Source organism: Carassius gibelio, chromosome B17, assembly GCF_023724105.1.
Source record: "Carassius gibelio isolate Cgi1373 ecotype wild population from Czech Republic chromosome B17, carGib1.2-hapl.c, whole genome shotgun sequence".
Lineage (NCBI taxonomy): Eukaryota > Metazoa > Chordata > Actinopteri > Cypriniformes > Cyprinidae > Carassius > Carassius gibelio.
The window spans coordinates 21,878,935-21,899,955 of NC_068412.1; the positions used below are offsets into that span (position 1 = coordinate 21,878,935).

At 37.2% G+C, this 21,021-nt stretch overlaps 1 protein-coding gene across 9 annotated transcripts in view; it reads left to right on the forward strand.

Annotated features, from left to right (window-relative positions):
- LOC127976077 (neurexin-3a) overlaps positions 1–21,021 on the forward strand; it is a 263,201-nt gene that overhangs the window by 92,989 nt on the left and 149,191 nt on the right. For all 9 annotated transcript variants that reach the window (XM_052580184.1, XM_052580185.1, XM_052580186.1 and 6 more), the window contains one exon: positions 513–632. In XM_052580184.1, coding sequence (XP_052436144.1) covers positions 513–632 — 120 coding nt within the window. The remainder of the gene's footprint in view (positions 1–512; positions 633–21,021) is intronic.

A 21,021-nucleotide genomic window follows, 5' to 3' on the forward strand; every position in this document is an offset into this window, starting at 1 on the left:
ACGGTTAATTCAGGGGGAATGCATTCACCCTCTTGCTCTGAATTGGGTAATGAGCTCTATTGTTCTTGCTGCATTCCCTCAAAATGAACCCAAGTGTGCCAAAACACAAGATGTGTTTGGAGCACGCTCAACCCGATTGCACGTGGCTGATGTGCACACTATTGTTCTTAACATGTGTAACAATAGTACCTACTGGACTGTGTACACATCTTGCTATTAAATGTTGTCATTGACCTTTGTTCCTCTGTGCAGATGTGAGAAAGTTCATGCTTGGCCCTGTGTCTGAATCTACTTCTGTAACAATGTTGAATATGTCTAGAGTACGATGTTTCTTACTAAAATCAAGTTGTTTATAGGGAATGCCACGTTTGTTCGACAGCTTTCGGGATGTTTTTTGAGTACCTCTACTAACCCAAACTGCATGTGTACGGTTACACACACCTGCATGGCACCTTAACAGCATGACGGGATGTTTGCCCCCAGTATTACATTGCTCTGCTTTGCCACCATAGGTCCTAGCACTACATGCCAAGAAGACTCCTGTGCCAACATGGGGATCTGCATCCAACAATGGGAGAACTACACCTGCGACTGTTCAATGACCTCCTACACCGGGTCGCAGTGTAATGACCGTAAGTCACTCTCCGTCCCGTGCAGTTTTCACATCCTCTCTTTCTTTTGTTGAGCTCAATCTTTGGTTCACTGGTTTAGATAAATGGTCACAGGGACTCACTCTATGAAAGATGAATTGAGCACGCTGGAATCTACATAAGTAAATGTTGCATAAACACCAACAGTATTTGGTTGCACATAAGATCATACTGTACATACTGTAAGTACACACACACACACTTTGCATTCATGTTCTGAAGACCTGGTTGAAGACAACAAAGGTACGTGTTGTTCTCTACATTTTTATGCTGGTAGAATATGATGTATTTTACTAGATATTTACTATAATTTTCTAAAGAAATATTTGTATATATATACTTTTATATAGCATTATTTAAAAATGTATGAGATACACACACTCATGCACACGCACACACACACACACACACACACACACACACACATTTTTGTTCTGAAATAAAAACTACTAAAAGAAAATTATATAACATTTAATTTAAAGAAGCATTAATAAAATTATGGCAGAATCAAAGGTCAGTTTTTTTCCTCTATGAGGGGAACTCATAACTTATAAATATGAATATTTTGTCATGACTTATTTTTAGTCATTTACTGTATTTATTAAATGTAGTCAATGTTACATAATGACATCTAAAGCAACAGTGGCTCCAACGCTTACACCACACATTGTCAAATAATAATAATTTCAAATGGCATTCACAGAAATGTTAAAATCATCCCTCAATAAATTTCAGAGGGAAAAAAGGTTTAAGAAAACTGACTTTATACATCAACTAAAAGATCAGCAAAGTTAAAGGTTAAGATACAGTTAGTTCTGAGACAAGGTCTGTTTATTTACCAATGCCTTTGGTTTGATAAAGCTATCTATAAAGATGTTTGTCCATCTTTAACTGTCTTAAATTCCCAAAACATTTATGGTGCCGCTATATTGTGTTATATTAATACTTGTTAAGTGTGACATTTGAGTGTTGTTTTCACAGAGGTCACATTAGTAAAGATCTGATTGAAGGTGCCATGAATCTCATAACTATGAGAGTGACACAAAATAACAGTCTGCTCATAACCAGCCCTTTAAAGTTCAAGTCCGCAATCACTTCACTGAACCCCTCATGGAATAAATCAGATCTGATTATGTAAAACATAGGAGCAAAATGATAACACTGCATGGGTACATCACAAAATATTTGATCTCTTTGGACGACCCTTTGCATCACAGGTCATCATGTATCAGATCTGTCCAAAAAGCCCCTGAGAACCAGAATCAATCAACAACAATGCACTTCTACCACGAGCAGTCCGTCTTTATTCTATAGTTATAATGATGCCATTCTTTTGACATCACTGCCACAATAAAAGGTGTTATCTCGAGCCGGTGGAGATAAACACCATCCCTATAGACGCTGAAAGCGCCTTGGTGAGAATGTGATATGACTGTGATTGCCTTCCTCCCCTCTGCCGCAAGAACAACACAGCTGACCTTCCAGAGACTGAAGACTGACATGCATAATAGTACACTAGACTGCTGCTTTGACAACTCATATTTTTGTGAGAGGCAGCAGTGAATCAAAAGCATGTTAGTGAAGATAGGGACGGACTTAATTGAATAATGCAGAGAGAGTGATATGTGTGTGTCAGCTTTGTCAGTCTGGAAGAGTATCTGCCGCGGAGGAAGGAACTCAGAGGACGGGCTTTTTTGGAGCCGTGCCATTTATTGTTGCTATTCTTAGGCGTACAATACGAAAGCTTATTCAGTGCTATTATCAGAAATGTCTCATTTGAAAGAGTCGTTGTGACATGTGACAGGCCATTTTGCTACAAAGACAGAATACAGAGCCTTAATAATGAATTTAATGTCTATGTCAGTAGATGAAACCTACTGAAAAGTCGTATGTGTGTGCAGGCTGAACATGTCACTATTCAACACTAGGTGGCAGTGATGGTTTAGTTGGAATCGAACGCGGCCATAGAAGTCTGTTATGTGCCAGAATGTCTCAGAAAATTTGAATATTTGAATAATGCATTATTATATAGCACCCTAGGTTCTGAGTAAATATTTTAGGAAAATGTATTCTCACGTTCCTTCTTCGTAAGTTAGCTGAGATTTCTTTCTTTATGATTGGAGACGGCAAGACATTGCAAATTAAGAATCATTAATATATAGCCTATTTATACATTTGACAGGCTTTCTTTTGACAATAGAAATGTTCATTTTAAAGAGAGGTTATTAATATTAACACAAAGTTTGATGTTGACTATACATTTTAATTATAAATCTGTGAAATATTCAGTGTTCAAGTATTTATATTATATGTATATTTTTTATAAAAACTAGATCAGGTGAAATGGTCCTTGAAGCAAAATTTGTCTTCATAGTTTTGTGGAGGGTTTTTTATTTATTTATTTTCACACTGCATAAATGAACTGATATTTGAAACGGCTGAGAATTAATGACACATTTATACTTTAAATATTCCATTGCAATCAGTAGCCCTTTAAAAGGTCAAATCATATTTATAAATACGCTTCCATTTAGCAAATTGTAATAATTTATTTATCAGACATGCTTTTTGTTACAACTGATTTTGCAGCATTTTGGTTTGTAGGCTGTAATAGATAACTTATCATTTGTTTTCTAATGCATCACTGTGGTCATAACTAGTATTAGCATTGGTTTAACTATACAGATAAGTTCTATAGAGCAGCGGTTCTCATCTGGTTTTGCCATGAGATTTTACATTTGGATATTATGTGCTCTCCCAGCAGAGCACCAAAAATAGTTTTTCACCCAGAAGTAATAAAATGTTCTTTTGTGAAAACCTTTTTCTCATCTGAATGCGAGGTTATATGGTTAGGTGCATTTGAATGATCTCTTTTAAAGCGTATGTGAGTATCTTGAAAAGTACTGTATAAATAAAATATTTTATTCTGCATATTAAATTTGAAGATATGAAAGCATCCGTTCCCAGAGAAGCCACTAGAATGTGATTCACCCAATCCGACTGGATCTTACACTAATTTGGTTGTTCCAATAAAGAAGGCCAGTGATCATCAAAATCCTTTTAGTCGTAGTATATTTAGCAATGGCATACATTTGCCCTTAGCCTCTAAATTAAGATTAAAACTGAGCGCAGTGTTATGGCATTAGACAAGAGCTTGTGAATGAATTAGATGCATTTGTTGCCTCTTTCAAGCAGCTACAGCTAAACAAACACCAAATTGCAAGTTGCCCCTCGCATTCCAAGTCTTTGCTTATTAATTTGGACACACTGTGCAATCACGTTGATTGAGCTGCGGTGATAAATGACTGGTTAGAAGCTCCATTGGCTGTTAAATGGACTCGTGGCAGATGAATATTGCTTAAAGGAACTTGCCAGTATCCACAAGACGAGTGTGAGGTGCTGTCTGAGAACGAAGCTGTTTATTCATAAATTTAAATGGCTTAGTTTCATCCGGGATTCTTTTAGTTCCTTAAAGCAAAGCACTCAGTGCTCAAATTCCATGAGACGTTCACAAATGGCTTTAGAAGGAGCAGTGCTCCGCTCTTCCTAATGAATTCCCTCAGGATTTACTGAAGGTGCCTCTCTTTTTTTTTTTTGGCTGAAGGCCTTGATGGCCAGCACGCTACAGTATGTCATCTCCATACACAGTAGCTTCATACTTTGGTTGAGTTTTGCATACGGAGACTCCATAAGTAAAGACCCTTGATGGTGCTGTTTTTAATGCTTAAACTTCTGAAGGGGTTTTTCAAATTGCCTAGTTGCACAACAATGCGATTCTTTTCCTTTTCTGTTTTCCCACAACATTAATTACCAGGGTTAACATAAAATATTGCTTCGCACAGTTTAAATGATACCCATCGGCATTCTTCCTTTTGTTTCTTCCATGTCCAACATTTGTTTCATAAATATATAAATTAAATGCCGGATACACAAATAACATGCTGGAGGGATGGATTTGTTTTCCCTCATGTGTGTCGGACGTGAACAGAATCTTGGTAATTAAGGAGCATCTTTTTCTCGGTCTTTGCTGGAGAGGAAAGAGGAGGAGGACGCTTCACGCCCCTGCTAGCGAGACTTCATCAAAGCTGTGTTCTCCTCACTCCATTAGAAACAGGAGAACCCGTCTGAGCCACACCATCAATTAAGATGGCAACAAAAGCAAAGGCGCACCTTCAGCTATCTCGTGTCCAATGTAGTGTTACTCAGACAATACGTCTCGGTGGAGAGAGAGAAACGCATTAGAGATGGATAGAAGGCCAAGCGTGGGCTTGAGTAACAGGAAATGTTCTGTGATTTAATCAAGCAAGGTGTAAATGCTTTGACTAGAACTATGAAATGGCTTCCTGGATGAAAAATTACTTAGAACATATTTTTTTAATTATTATTATTAGTGGTGCTTACATTGGGTTAGAGGTTAACCTGTTGGCCAGCACCCCCCATTATGGGACTCACAGCTGAAAGTGCCCTACCTAACTTATAAATATATTAAAAGGTATAGACACTGAAGTGCCTTGAATTTTTTTTTTTTTTTTTTTACCACAATGCATTTTTTTTATTTGATATAAAAATACACGAAATCAGTCTTGGAACAATCTAGAAAAGTAAAAATGTTGAAAGTCAAATGTCAAATGAAGATGAAAAATTAGATTCCTGCAACCATTTTTCTGAGACTAATAAGAAAAATATTTACCAACTGTATTGAAGGGTTCTACAAAGTATTTTAATCATTAAACATAATACTGCATTTTTTTTATTATAAAACAATAGGCAGAAACTTATATAAGTGATTTATTTTAGCACTAGAAAAATACAATAAGAATAATTTGAGTAAGAAAAATTAAAACGATTTAACTTTGTATGCCGATTACAGAACATCCTGAGATTGCTAGAAATGCAGCATTTACAATGAATGGTCATATAGTCAGTTTTCTGATTCTGAGATGATAATCATATAAATGCTCCATAAAGTCAATAAATCATACTCTATTCATATAGATGGCTTTCACATTGATAGCCGTGATTACACAGTAAAAAACAGATGGTTATCATGCAGATACATTCACATTTAACATAAAACACCCACACATATATAAAAACAAATAAAATAAAAAAATAAAATAAAACAAATAAAGAAAAAGATGATCGCTAAGTTCCGCCTCCATCAGCTGACAGGTGCGTCAGAGGGCGCGTCACAAGCCGTCACCAGAGAGCGGCAGAATTCAAATAAACAATCTTCCGCCTGTCTTGCACTTTTTTTGGTGGATCGTATCAATCTGTTTGTGACACTGTACGCTTTTTTTTTTTTTTTGGTTTTTTTTTTTTGTTTGTTTGTTTTTTTTACTAACAAGATGCAGTTTCTGAGTGTGAGTTATTCCATAACAGACACAAACAGTTATGTCCCCGAAGAACTGAAACGTAAACAAAAGAATTATCTTCCATATTACAAGGTTATTGCTTCGTTGGACTAAACGTGCTCCATGAGATGTCATTCAGTGGACCTAACCTTCCTAACTAAACCGGGATTTACAGCTGTGGATGTGTTTATGACTCCTTATAATGACGAATCTGGTATGTACTGCGTTTTCATTCTTCATGTTTTGATGTGTACTGCTTACACAAATTAAGCAAATACATTCTTTATAAGTTTTCCATTGAAAAACAGCGATCTGTCGTCGATGTTTGAGGCTTAGATCTTTATCATCATATAAGTTTGTGAAGATTAAATTTGTCCCGTTTCATTTAATCTATTCATAAATATTGACAAGTGCAAACAAAACCCATAGCAGAATTTTGAGGGGACTGTTGGCTAATTAGTGTTCTGGGTTTCGAGGTCATGAATGCAGCTCTGTACTGACTAATGAGAATCAAGTGTACCAGAGAGCCTTTTAATGACACAGTAAAAGATAGATCATTTCTGTAGCCTTCATGGTAATATTGGATGTGGTTAGGGGTGTTCAGATCATGATGAAAATATCATATTTACGTGCTGAACGAACATGAATGCCACCACAAAATCTAATTAGAAGTGGAATAATAGGAGACTTAGAATATTCTTTGATCCCAGAGTTTCAGAGTTGAGGGCATGTCAGTGAGAAAATGACAGTACTCAATTCATGCAGCGGAAATTATAGAAATGAATGAAATATCTATCTATCTATCTATCTATCTATCTATCTATCTATCTATCTATCTATCTACAGTGGGGCTCGAAAGTTTGGGCACCCCTTGCAGAATCTGTGAAAATCTGAAAAAAATAATAATATATATATATATATATATATATATATATATATATATATGTTTTTTTTTTTGCAAATTGCAATAAAAAGTAAAGTTGCATTCAATAATATTGTAGAATTATAGCCTAATATAAATAAATAATATAGTTGGCAGTGCCTTTGTAAATTGAATAAAATAATCTAAATGCAAAAAACACAACGGATGCATATGTTATTCATCATTTTGTATAGAAGTAGAATACATTTTTTTTTTCTCCAACCAAAGTGATTTGAACACACCTGATGTTGTAATTTGAAATAGCCCATATATACATACACACTTCCAATGAGGTCTTGAAAACACCATTTCTTAGTGCTTTTCCATCTTACCTAGCAAAGACGCCAGTTGACCTTAATCATAAATCTATATGCATTACAGAAAATATAATGTGTTACACTTAACTAAAAAAGAGAGAAAGACAACGTAAAGAGCAGAAATGTGTGTGTGTGTATATATATATATATATATATTTAATATACACACTCACCTAAAGGATTATTAGGAACACCTGTTCAATTTCACATTAATGCAATTATCTAATCAACCAATCACATGGCAGTTGCTTCAATGCATTTAGGGGTGTGGTCCTGGTCAAGACAATCTCCTGAACTGGATGTAAATTTTGCTTCGTCTAAATGCCACGGCCTACTTGAGCATTGTTTCTGACCATGTCCATTCCTTTATGACCACCATGTACCCATCCTCTGATGGCTACATCCAGCAGTTTAATGGACCATGTCACAAAGCTCGAATCATTTCAAATTAGTTTCTTGAACATGACAGTGGGCTCACTGTACTAAAATGGCCCCCACAGTCACCAGATCTCAACTCAATAGAGCATCTTTGGGATGTGGTGGAATGAGAGCTTCGTGCACTGGAAATCAACATCAATTGCAAGATGCTATCCTATCAATATGGGCCAACATTTCTAAAGAATGCTTTCACCACCTTGTTGAATCACTGCCACGTAGAATTAAGGCAGTTCTGAAGGCGAAATGGAGTCAAACAAAATATTAGTATGGTGTTCCTAACAATCCTTTAGGTGAACATATATATATATATATATATATATATATATATATATATATATATATATATATATATATATATATATATATATATATATGTCGACTTTAGCAACAAACTTTTAGTCTGTGGAATTCTTGTTTGTTTTGTGCAGTTCATAAGAATCGGTCATCAGATTTCTCGGACGGTTTGTGGAAGCCATAGCTCACGCTGTGCTATCTGGGTGGGGCTGTTTCTGTGAGTCGGAGTTAAAAAATGCTGTCGTTGATGAAAAACCTGAGGTGGCGGGAAGATGAATCGTTCATGTGAGTCCATATTCATCACCCAGGTGTCTCACACTTCCCATGGCCCCTGACACAAGATAAAGAGCTGTGAGACAGGCGAAATGACCTCATCTGACAGCCTCAAAGAGAACCAACGGCACAATGGAAATGGATTGGCGCGTTCACAGGAAATATTACCGCACGCCGTATTCATGATGAGTGGCGCGATATGCTCTGCCCTCTTCAGCCCAACAATTGAATTGGCAGTGGTTTATTATTTTAGTTTAGTTTAAGGTGAAGCACGAACCGATGCCGTGCTGAAGGAGCTGTCTAAAAAATACAGCCGGATCGATCGGCGAATGTTTAATATCCTTCATTTCTTTCAATCGACCTGGTGGCCCTTTATCTGTCAACAGAATTATATACTGTATTAGTTAGTGCAGTGTGCGTTTTATTTGTTGGCTTTAATTGCTTTTGTTTATAATAACTTTCCATTAGTCTGTGTTTACTAGTGCACACTTTGTTCCAAAATCTAGTGAGCTGCTTCTTGCAATTGATTTCAACAGATTATGTTAGCATTTTGCTTCGGTAAAAGGACAAAACACTGTGGAAAAAGGTGTAGGGTTCAGAAAATGCTAGAAAAAATGTAAACTGTAGCCTAAACTTTATATTATTTATGACTGATTTTTGTTTTTCCCAGTATAAGGAAACACCACAAACACACATTGTGGGTAAAATAATCTCTTTTGAACTATTTTATGTTTTAGTTTTGAATGAAGTGAAATTAAGTTTGTTTATTATTAACATGTTTCATTTAAATTTTTGTTTGGTAGGCCTATTTTAGATTTATTGAAATGTTTTCTAGAATTGACTTCTCCATGAAAGCATTAAAATTTGGCGAATTATGTATAAATAAACACAAAATTCTTTGATGCCTTAAAATGCTTCCTACTGTATGTAGGCGTCTCACTAGGTTTTGGAACAGTAGAACAAAAAAATCTGAGCTCTCTATTTAATCCTCTGGCCTTTCAGTGCTCAAACCTTGCCGATAACATTGAAAAATAACGTTGGTATTACTGTAATGATTGAGGCTTTATGTGTTTAGCACTAGACACCTTCAAGGCCACCAGAAGCTTTAAAACCAGGATGACGTACGGTCGTATTTAGAGGAACGGACAGGAACCGCTTCAGCTGAAGCAAGTTTATTTGATCTCTCACACTTCCGCTGAGAAAACCATGAAACACAATAAAGCATCTCAGCATAATCTATTTATTTATCTTTCCCTTTTTTCTCCAAGACCTTAGTATATTCTTTGAACTCCTCTGTGTCTCAGCTAGAGCGTGTGAAATCCATCCCGAATCAATACTGTCGTCTGATACCTTTATTTGACGATCTCTGTGCGGGATACTTGGGATTGCGTGCAACCAGCAGATGCAACTATCAAACATGATTTCCAGCGAGTGACTTCATTCAGTATAGCTCATAAAGAAATAGTAGTGTGCAAAAATCCATTTTTGGTCAGGCAAGGTGACCTTGTGGGAGGGGAAGTGGTCTTTGCTTTAAGGCTTAGTCACTCAAGTGGAGCCATCCATCACTGCGCATTTCCAGGAAAAACAAATTATGCCCTGTACCAGCACACAAACGTGGTCAATCAATATCTCTGCCCTGCCTCAAATGCCACACATTTTACACCATTTCTAATCATCTAGTTGTCTTGCCACCTCTGCCAGTTCAATGGAGTGTATCATAGCCATTTATTTACTTTTGTTATTATTATTTTTTATGTGCAGTTGTTAAAATGTGTGACATCACATTTCATCTTCAGAACTAATCGGTTTCATGGCTTGAATCAATATGCTGCTCATAATAAAACACCTTTTTGAGGTTCATTATTATTGTTTATTATACCGGTTTTTGTTTTGATATATTCTCTCTCTTTGTAACAGATAGCGTAATTTTTTTTTTCTAACCACCACCCCTCCACTGACTGCTTTTTCTAAAAGATAGTAATTCTATTGGTTTTTTATTTACAAACTTTTTAACAGTGTAGATATGAAATACGGCTGTTTATTATATTTTTCATTTACATCTTAGTTAGAATAAAATATGTATTTGTGCTTCATTGTATAATTTATGTTTATAATACTTTTTATTATAATTTATAGTATACCATTTTTGCATTGGTTTATCTATATTTGTCACATTTTTACAGAGCAACAGAGAATTTAACAGTGCATATTTCTTTCTATTTTAACTATGAATAACAGTTTTACACTAAGTATTTTCTTTGAATCATTTATATTTCAATCTTTTTGATAATATAGATATATAATATTTTTATCCTTTATGCTGTTTTTATGATGCATTTTTAACTTACTTTTCATTACCTCCGAACTCCTTGTAAAGATCTAAAATGGCATATCATAAGTGAGCATCTAAATACAATTTTTAATACCACTTTTACAAAAATAAATAAAAGTAGACATACATGTAGTAATGAAGGATTTTACAAGAAAAAGAAAAAAAAAACTGAAAAAGGCCCACAGTATAGTTAGTGAAAAAAGCGCTGCTTTTTCTCCAGGATTTAAAAAAATCAACTCAGATTGAGTTTCTCTAGAAGTCATCTGTTTCATGTTGCCAGAGAATCGTTATGGGGGCCATGGTCAAAGCTCTTCTCTCCTCCGCTCTTATCTGCACAATCCTGCTCTGATTGAAGCTGTAACTCTCAACTGCCTTTGATCAGGTCGTGTGTCACTTAAGACTGCTCTGAATGGAGTCTCATCTTCCTCATCCTGCAGAGTTCCAGATCGGCTTGGGCTCTCAATCAAAAACACAATTAGAACAGCATTAAAAAAAGACAGGCCTGCTCCGTCTTATCCATACAATCAGCTGCCTTTACCTTCCTCCATTCATCCTTCTTTTTTTTTTATTTTCTCTTTTTTTGTTTCACAGCACGTCTTTTTTTTTTTTTTTTGAAGAATTAACCATTGATTACCTCCTGCACTCGTACATGTAATAAATTAAAGCATGAAAAGCTGATAGATTTGCTGCTACAGTCCAGCAATCAGCTTTATTTATTTATTTTTGAATTATGAAAAATAAAAATAAATAATTGGGGGGTGCTGCATATCTGCGTTCACTTAATGTCAGATATTGCAGATGAATTTGGTTGCTTCAAAACTCACCCCTTTGGCTGCTCACACTGTCATGGCAATGTGGAAGATTGTTCCCAGGAAGACGGGCAGCACTTCTGGAAAGCATTAATTATCACGGAATGGGACCATTAATCAGAGCTGTCTACGCCAGACAGAGCAGAAGGCAGCAGAAAAGGGCTCCTCTCTGCTTCTGTGCTGAATGACTGGAGGTGTTCTTATGCATAGTACCCTAGTGCACAGGAGGACTGCAACCAAACTAGGACATTGACATAATGAAGACAGATTTGCTTTGGGGACCTTAGCATTTCATGCATCTTAACAACAAGGGACAAGGAGGACCTTATAATGCTCCTGAATGTCCACTAAATTATCCTCTTTCCTCGTATCTTCTTGAATCATTGCAGATGGAAAAATTCTAAATGCATGAAAACAACTAAGATGACGCACATCTCTATTTTAAAGCCTACATGAGGCTTTATACTTATTTGCACTAAACAACTATTTTGAAATGACTGCATTTAGTGATCTTTCCTGCTGTCTGTTGTGAATGTACAGCATCACTCCAGGCGGGGTTTGCTCTTAAACGCCACTTGCTTACGTGCTGCAAATGTTTAATTAATAAGACTAAACAGACGTTAAGTGTATGTTAATTTAGTCAATATTGTCGAATGGAAACAGACTTGTAATGAACTTAATGCATTTGATCTAGTGGAGTTCATTTAATTCACACAACCTTAAGGACCCCAGTGGAATCGCTTGATGAATACAGTCCTCTTTCTTTTCCTGCACCCTCCGAAAAAAAAGGTACAAAAGCTGTCACCGGGGCGGTACATTTTCAAAAGGTACACATTTGTACCTTTTAGCTACTAATATGTACACTTTAGGTTCTAATATGTACCTTAAAGCCTTTTGAAAAGGTACCGCTCCTTTTTTTTTTCGGAGAGTGTGACCAATTAGAATGGATATTCACATGACCAATTATTTGTTAGCAGTAACCACTCATTCCAATCAGGGTTCAGTAACACATTAGTATGTTTTAAATTATTATTGGTCCAAAAGATAATCTTTAATGCCATTTGCTAGTTTATATAGGCTCACTTTAATGAAAACACTTACATAGTAATTTAACGTGTTTTTGCTGTGTTGTCTTTGTAGCGTCTGGAGGTCTTTACACTTCGAAAACAGTTCTTTGGTTCAATTGATTTGAAGATTTGTTAATAAGCTTTTGTTTGTCAGGTGGCCTTAGTGGATATATTCATTCTAAATGGCATTTATTTGGAGGAAGACTTGTATATGGATGTGTATTGGATATTAATGAAGTGTAAATTTCTACATAAGACAAGTTTTCAATGTTTTTAGGAGAAGAGTAGCTTAGATGACCTCAAAGCTTACATATGGAAAATAATTTCAACAAAATATGGCTAGAATTCACTTTATATAGTCTTTTGCAGTTTTGCTCGTTAATATGATCTTTCTCCATCTACCTTTTGCCAATTATGACATCTGTCTTGAAGGCTCCTTTCATAGTGGCACAGTTCCTTCTGGCTAAACATCCATCTTCATAAAGTACCACTGTGCTAACCTTAAGCCAATCCACTGGCCATTTCAAGAGCATTTTAGGTTGTCTTATATTTCTCTCAATGATTTCTTTCAGCTCTAGATCGCCAGTTTCTTATGAAATTGTATATAACTGGCATCCAAGTGCCTTTTACTTTTCCAATTGTTGCAATGAGCTGAATAAAGCTTCCCTCCTGCCAGAATTTATTTTTTTAGCTTAGCCTGATGTTTTCAGAGATGATAAAGCAGATGCTTTGTTGTTTTTTAGCATTACTGGGGCGCACATTCAAAAGGAATTTGGCAAATCTCATCGATCTCTCACATCAGCCGCTTTAAATACTCTGTTTAATGTTGCATCACATCTCTGCCTCTAATTATCGGAGACCTCTCGGCTAGGATAAAATGGATAATGCTTATTTGAACTTCTTCAAGGCCATTTCTCAAGCAGTTTAGGCTTGGCTGTGTAAGCGCTAGCTGAATGGTATTTATGAGTGGTTTCATAATCTCACCAGACCCTGTTATAATTTTTTACTGTTCCATCAAAGCTCCCGCTCACCTCTGATGTCATTACGATTCAGTTTTTCCCCCCAGATGGACAGTTGCAGATTCAGTCCGTCTTAAAAGTAACTGTGCAAGTGTATATCCGCCGGTCTGAATTCTTGTCTCCATCCCACAGATATTCTCCTGCAGAGAACTGATTTACCAGCAGCATTTTAATGGCCGTTCACTTTGCAGCCAACACCGGCTAATGAGTCCACAATAATTAGTTGAGGTACGTTGAACACCGCCAGTAAAAGTCCAGGTGGTGTGACTAATTACAAAGGTGTTCAAGGCCTTACTTACAGCAGAACAAGAGAGGGGAGACCCTATGCCCATGCTTAGCTCTCAGTCATAGGCACCGCGACATTTGCAAGATCCCTAGCAATCATTCCCACTTTAATGTTTCAGCCAAAGTGTTATTTTCTTTAACAAGATGATTGAATATTTGTTTCCTGTCATTAAGCATGGTTGGCGAAGTCAGTCTGTCACTTGTCTGAAGGCATAGCATGCATCATGCATCATGGAACGTCTTTATGAACAATCAAAAACAGTCAGTTGCATTTACAGCATTAACGTTTTCATGTGTTAAGCAAAAAAATGCAAAGATGTGCTAAATATACCATTGCATATTTTAAAGTCTCACATCCTAGCTGTCAGTTTGGCTTTGGTTACCTCTCAGATCCCTTTGCGCAGGTTTTTTTTTTTTTTTTTTTTTTTTTGAAGTCTCTTAGGCACTTTTTTTTTTTTGAGGGAGGAACAGCTTAAGATGAAAGAGGTAGTTCCCCTACAGGATTATGTACAATGAATAATTTAAAGTGGAAAAAGAAAGCTCAATTCCGTTAACCTTGTAAGTTATTTATTGTTTTTAGATGGCTGTCATGTTTGCTAATATCCTCCCCAGTCAGCCACAACTGAAAATGGAAATTCAGTGGAGTCATTTTAGGGACGTCATCTCCAGAATGCATGCAGACTCTGACAGATGACTCGTACAAGGCCAGAGTTTTTCTGCTTGGGCGGAGGCACAGAAAACCAGAGGAGCCTTGAATATTTATGCTTTATTCTTGACCTAGACAAGTTAAAATGACCACAGAGGAGAACTTGTGACCTGAAAAACAATAGGAACTCACATCTGATACTATAGTACAAAAAAGGGATGGTTCACTCAAAAAAATAAATAAATTAATAATAATAATAATAAAAAAATCTACCATTTATTCACTCTTATTTCGTTCCAAACACAGAAGAACATATTTTGATTCATGTTTACGCTGTTTTTTGTTTCATACAGGAAGTCTGTCTGGCAGCAAACACAATGAAAGTACATTAAATGCATTAATCCGTTTTATGAAGTTATCATATGCTTCTGAAAGACTTGCTGGGTTGCTTTTATGGTGCTTTTTTTTTTCTTGTCCTTGTTCACTTGCATTGTTATTTCTTTGTGTTTCACAGATGAAAGAATATCTCACTTATGTGGAATGCTTTGAGGTTAAGTAAATAATTGCACCATTTTTATTTTTCACCGAATTATTCCTAAAGTATTTATCAAATTCGGCGCACATGCTTCAGCATGTTGAGCTCACATGGATGGAAATGAGTCAGACTCACATTTTTATTTTTGATTATAGAAGACCTCCAAAACTAAATCCATAGTGTGGATAACTTTAAGTAGTGACGTCCTCTCCTCGTAGTCTTTGTTGAAGGTGATCACTTTTTTTTACTCCTCCAAGGATAATAAAGTTCATTCACAGTCGTTTAGATGAATTTCCAAAGCTCTTCACTGACAGATGGCTTCTTTTAGAGAGTGCTGTGATAAATAGATTGTGATATAAAAGGTGAGACACAGGCCAGCATTTTTATGGTTTGAAGGCACAAGCTGCTGCAGGTGCAGATGCGCGGAAGAAAAGGTGTCTGGGTACTAAAACACTATTTCTAGGCCAGGGGGGAACATTTGCCAAAGACTGGTTGATAAGGAAGAAAAGATAATACTGATGAAAGCGAGTGTGAGGGAGAGGAGGAAAAAAGATTGAGAAAATGGAGGGTGATTTGCACAGACATCAAAGGTCAACCGAGACCAATTTTCATGCCTTGGCTTTCCTCCCAGGAAAGGACGATGTTTGGCAGACTTGTTCTCCTTTATTTTATTTATTTATTTATTTTCAATTTTCTTAAGCATTCACTCAAGGTCAGCTATGGAGCTCGGGTCGACACATACGTCAACATCACATCCGCAGTGCTGTTTGTTTCCAAATAACTTTGGGAAAGTCATCGTAGGAGAGAAACGCCCCTTAAATTTGTACCTGTTTATCTTTTCCAAATTCTTGACTTTGTCGTTCGATCTTCAGTTCGTTTATAGATCTTTGGACTGTCCGTCCGCTCAAACAGATCAGAGTGGCAGATGTTCCATTGTTTACACTAAGTCTAGTTCCTCAGAAGTCCCTAGTTTCCACATGTCCTTTTTGTGTCCTCTCCCATGTTCATTTGATAAATCACACTGCCTTTGGTTCATGTTGCGGGCCGGGCCTTTGTAGCCTTTGGAGCTACTTTTGGCATGGCACCACCAGGGTTCTGAAGGACTGGAGGTAAATTGTGCAGCCCTCAGTAATTCGCTCATTGTTTCTGGTGTTTTCGTTGCTCACAGCAAATGACTTGTCGTGTTACTCCCAGAGAGAGTTTACCTAGATGGCTTGGCTGCTCCCTCAAAACCCGCTTGGTTGCCTGGACGGTTCCTCCCGGGAAGTTCTGCCCTGGCTAAAGCTGAGCGTCTCTTCACCTGCGCTGCATTTCTACCTTTACTCGTGAATAATTCATGCCATAGCCGTGTTTGGTCTGAGGCGGTGGGTCTGTGTCTCCTGCAGGTGTAATGAGAGGCAGAAGCGGTGGGCTTTGAAAAGGATTCTATGTGGATGCAAGCCAAAGCTTTACCCTTTCCATGGGTTCAATGTGACCGTAGAGAGAGCCAGGCTAAATTTACCTCTAATGTCTCTCTGAGATCGCCTCCAACCCGCTCTGTTTGGTAATAAGACCTGTTTACCTCCACAGCTCCAAGAATCAGCCCTGGCATACGCCGCCATTTTCCCCTTCCCTCTTAAGAGGCTTTGCAGTGTATTTTTATTTTTTTTAGCTGGTGAACCCCAGACCTTGTCTTCCTGAAACACATTAGTTATCATGTGGAGTGTAATCTGAGTACACGTGACGTTCTTTTCCCCCTAGTGTAATGTGTTTATAGAATATGGCATCCTTTTCAGATCAATAAAACCAACACGGACTGGCTCGGGAGGACAAGCCTGGAAAGCAAACAAAAAGGCCGCCGTATTATCGTTTCTCACTCTCGTATCGTTAGAACTCCTGCTGAATGTGTGAGACTCAATGTGACATGTTGTCCGTGGCACATTTATGTAACTGACAAGTTCATCCGCTGTCATTTCAATAGTTTAACCCTGGCATCTCAGACAGGCCGTCTTTTATAGTATGAGACTGTGACAGTATGGTATGCGGCATTCTTTAATGATGAGCTGATTTGAGATGAGCTTGCTGGAGGTTTTTGTTCCTTCAGGTTCCCAAACATCTCAAAGAATACGTTTAGCAGGGGAGACAAAGGACTGCGGGCAGGAAGCAATGGTGTGTTTCTGTTCCTGTCCATTTTCAGAATGATTTGTACCCTACCCATGCAACATCATTACTGGGAGGGGCGGCAACCTCCCCTTACAGTTGCATAGGTACACGAATGTGCATTTAGAGACATGTTAATAATTGGTGGCAATTACTGCATTTTGGAGCAGACAGGGAATGTGGGAGGCTATGAGGGAAGGTCAGTCAGCATGACCTGAATCGCAGTTTTCTCTGCTCTTTGTCATTTTCTCTAACAAAACATTTTCGACCCTTTATTATTTCTCAGTGCTTTCATCTCCTCTGCTGAAAAGTGCTTGTGAGGGGTGATTTTGATTGAGGTTGGCAACTGGATCTTGTTGCACAAATTCTGTTGAGGCTTCTTTCTGTGGCAGTTTCTCACTGACAAATGTATTCTGTCCCTTTTAATGTCTCTGAAGAAAGTTGTGCCCATGCAATGACAGTTTTCCTTCTTTTCTGTCCCTCTTTTTTCAGTTTGTTTGCTCTTTATTGTGCTGTCATGAGGAAAAAGTTTTGAAATATCTTGCCAGTTAGGTGTCAACTTCCTGTGCAGTATTATTGCATCTGTACTTTAACCATGTGTTTAATACGTGATACCTTTTATACGTTTATTCCTGATAGTATTTTTCAATTTTTGATAAAAAGATAAAAAAGTAAAAAGTATTTAAAGTATATAAATAAATTGGAATATATATATATATATATATAAAATATACACATTTATATACTTTAAATACTTTTTACTTTTTTATACACACACACACACCTACCATACACTTATTTCAGTGGGTAACATATAAACATGGCTTATTAATATTATGTATTTTTCTCAAAATAATCCACATGTTGTATTTACGATCAGGTGAAAAAATTGTTTAATTAAAAACTGATAAATTGATGAATGTTTGATCAAATATGAATAGTCTAGTCAATGAATTTTCATGATGCTATCAAATAGTATCAGATTTTTATTTATTAAAAAATTTTTGGTGGACATTTTTGTGGTCATTTTGTTCTTCTGTTTGTCTGTGAAGCAAATTAAACTTCAAATTCTTCATTCTCAGTTAAATTCCGAATGGCGTTCAGTCTTGCTGTGAATATTTTCGTCGCAACAGAAAGTCAAGAATTTCTAATAAAAATTCAGCCTTAATCCGCAAGACTATAAATTGCACAAAATAACATACTATATTTAATATAATACATGCACCACAAAACTTGTAGTGCATTGTTTCTTATACATGTCAAGTCTGTTTTCTTCATGAATGCATTTTGAAATGTGTTGACCTCAGCATCTGCGCTTGGGAAGCACTGTGAGCTGTATTCAAAATGCTTACCAAGGAATTCGTTCATTGATTGTCAGCAAAACTTGGTCGTGCACCTTCTTTATACCCCGTTTCTCAATATTTCATCAAGTCAACATTAACCCCTCACATGATTCAGCCTGTTCTCATTGTCACATGGTTATTGCTTCATTGCTTTGCTGTCTCACTCAGCTGCATTGCCCCATTAAGAATGCTCAACTTGTCATTGTCGTATTTCACATTGAGCCCAGCTATGCAGGTATAACCAATGGAAAACAATTACCTCCGGCATTCAATAATGACCCCATAGTTAAGATTTGACCTTGCGTGTGATTTGTCTGCACCATAAACAAGAGAACGGCGGCTGTGGGGGGCCGTCTGAGCGGTCATCAGATTTTGATTATCTTAATCTCTCCGAGGGGCTTTATGGCCATGCCGTCGATGAGCAGGATTCAGCAGTTTTCTACAGAAGGTTAAAGACGCACGCTTTTTCCCCTCCTGCTGTTCTATTGCATGAGCAGCTGTGCCATTTTCACTTGCCTAAAAACCCATAAAATTTTATCCCAGCTTTTCTCAAGGTGTCATGATCTTCAGGTTTGCAGGTGTGATGCCGTGATGGATGTGTGCCTGAGCTGAGCTTTTTTTTTTTTTTATGTTTTCACACCTCTTTGTAAACACCTGAAGAGTTGCGAATATTAAGTGATTGCATCGGATTTATATGCGAACAAGCTCTGACAGATGGACTTGCATTAAGGGATCTATGAATTTTAATGCAGTACTTAAAGTGTAGTTTTATATTAAAACACATGGAGCCTTTAATACACGCTCGTATGCTATATAAATATGTGCGTCTTTAGGGAGCTCATTTCAATTCTTGAGCTTTGCTTGAGCTTCCACTCTCACGTTCCCATCTGTGCTTTTGCAAATGAAGACAATTAGTCATCAAACTGCTTGAAAGCGCTCATGCACACATTACTGTTTACTGTATATGCTGTGGAGCATCTGATGCTGTCAGTTTTCCTTTCTTTTTCCTGTTCTTGATAATGCAGATGTGAAATAAGCAAACATATGCACTGCTATAAGAGTCAACATTAGATTAACCATCAGTTTTATTGCGACAGCAGCAGTTTGCAACTCTGAGAGACCGAAGCTGCTAAATTACAATGACTTCGTCTTATTTAGCATCAAGGACTCGTATATTCCTTAGTTTTTATTGACTTAATGATGACAGCGGCGTCAGATATCAACCTCTGACCTGCAGGAAGTAGAATGCGATTTAGGTTACTCATGCTCGGTAAGGCAGATCTGTTAGGCAGGGAACCGTATGCCGTCCTCCGGTCACTGAGGCTGATGTGCATTTGTTAAGTCTGCAAGTTCCCTCGGCGGAACACATCAAAGGGAAGAGGTGTGGCTGACAGCTGGCCGCAGAAGCAGCTATCGGAGACTGTATCTGAAAGATAAATGCATGCATGCCGAGAGCTTCCTCTGGCCCCCTTCCTGTAGAGAGGCCGGTGTAATTGAGAAAGATGGCTTCTGCCAGAGTGGGGACACAGAGTCCTCTACGTGCGTCTGTTCCTTTGGCGAAACAAGGTGAATCTTCTTCCAAAGCTTACAGCGTTGATGCGCGCCAGCCATTCCTGTAGACAAATGGTCCCATCTACAGGAGGTGTGACTGGTGTAAATTATGGGTTATTAATGTTCCTCATTGAACGTGTATTTATATCTGGGAAAAGGTTGATGGTGTTGCTCTGGAAAAATGACTTCAGAGATGAAAGAAGCTCATTTTCTCTCAGTTTCTGGGTGTTTCTTCAACTCTGGGCACTTTTATGGACAACAACAACAATATTTATTTATAAAGCATGTGTTTATAGTGGAATATCATCTAGCAGCATATATAGGATTTTTCCCCCCCTGAAATGACAAATGTTTCCACAACAGCGAAATTTCTGCCACAACTCAAACAAAAAGTTTTTTTTTTTTTTTTTTTTATGGCTAATTCCTTTATCTTTCGACAAAGGATTAACTTTTAACGATTAACTTTGCCACACCCCCAATCTCCTTTAATTTTATTTAACTATTAATTTTGATGCATGCTCTTCACTGATATTTGTCTCCTTCGTAAACTTGTAAAGCAGGGGTGTCAAATCATTTAAGGTTGAGGGCCTATGTCCCCTTGTGCGGGCCGAATTACCTTTTGTTAAACCTTAGTTTGCACACAATTACATCATATCAACCATAAAAACAAAAAAACATAGGGAAACTTTTTTTTTTAAAGATGATGGTAGGTTATTTTAGGGGTGTGCCTACACACAGTCATTCAATAAAACAAAAAAATGAATGAGCTCATTCATAACTGTAAATGAGCACAGTGCTGCTCGGAGATGCACAATTGGTCTTACTTTGACTTTGTTAAAAACGTTTTCTTGTCGAAACAGAGATAAATAGACAGCATTGTGATTAATATAACACACTTAATACTAGCATCTTCACAATCTGACATGATGCACTTTGTAACACATTCTGAGTAGGTTATTGTATTTTTTATGATGGATTTTCATTTTTTGAGATTGAATGTCTCATTGTGGGACAATAAAATAAAATCTGTGCTTTAAAGACATTTGA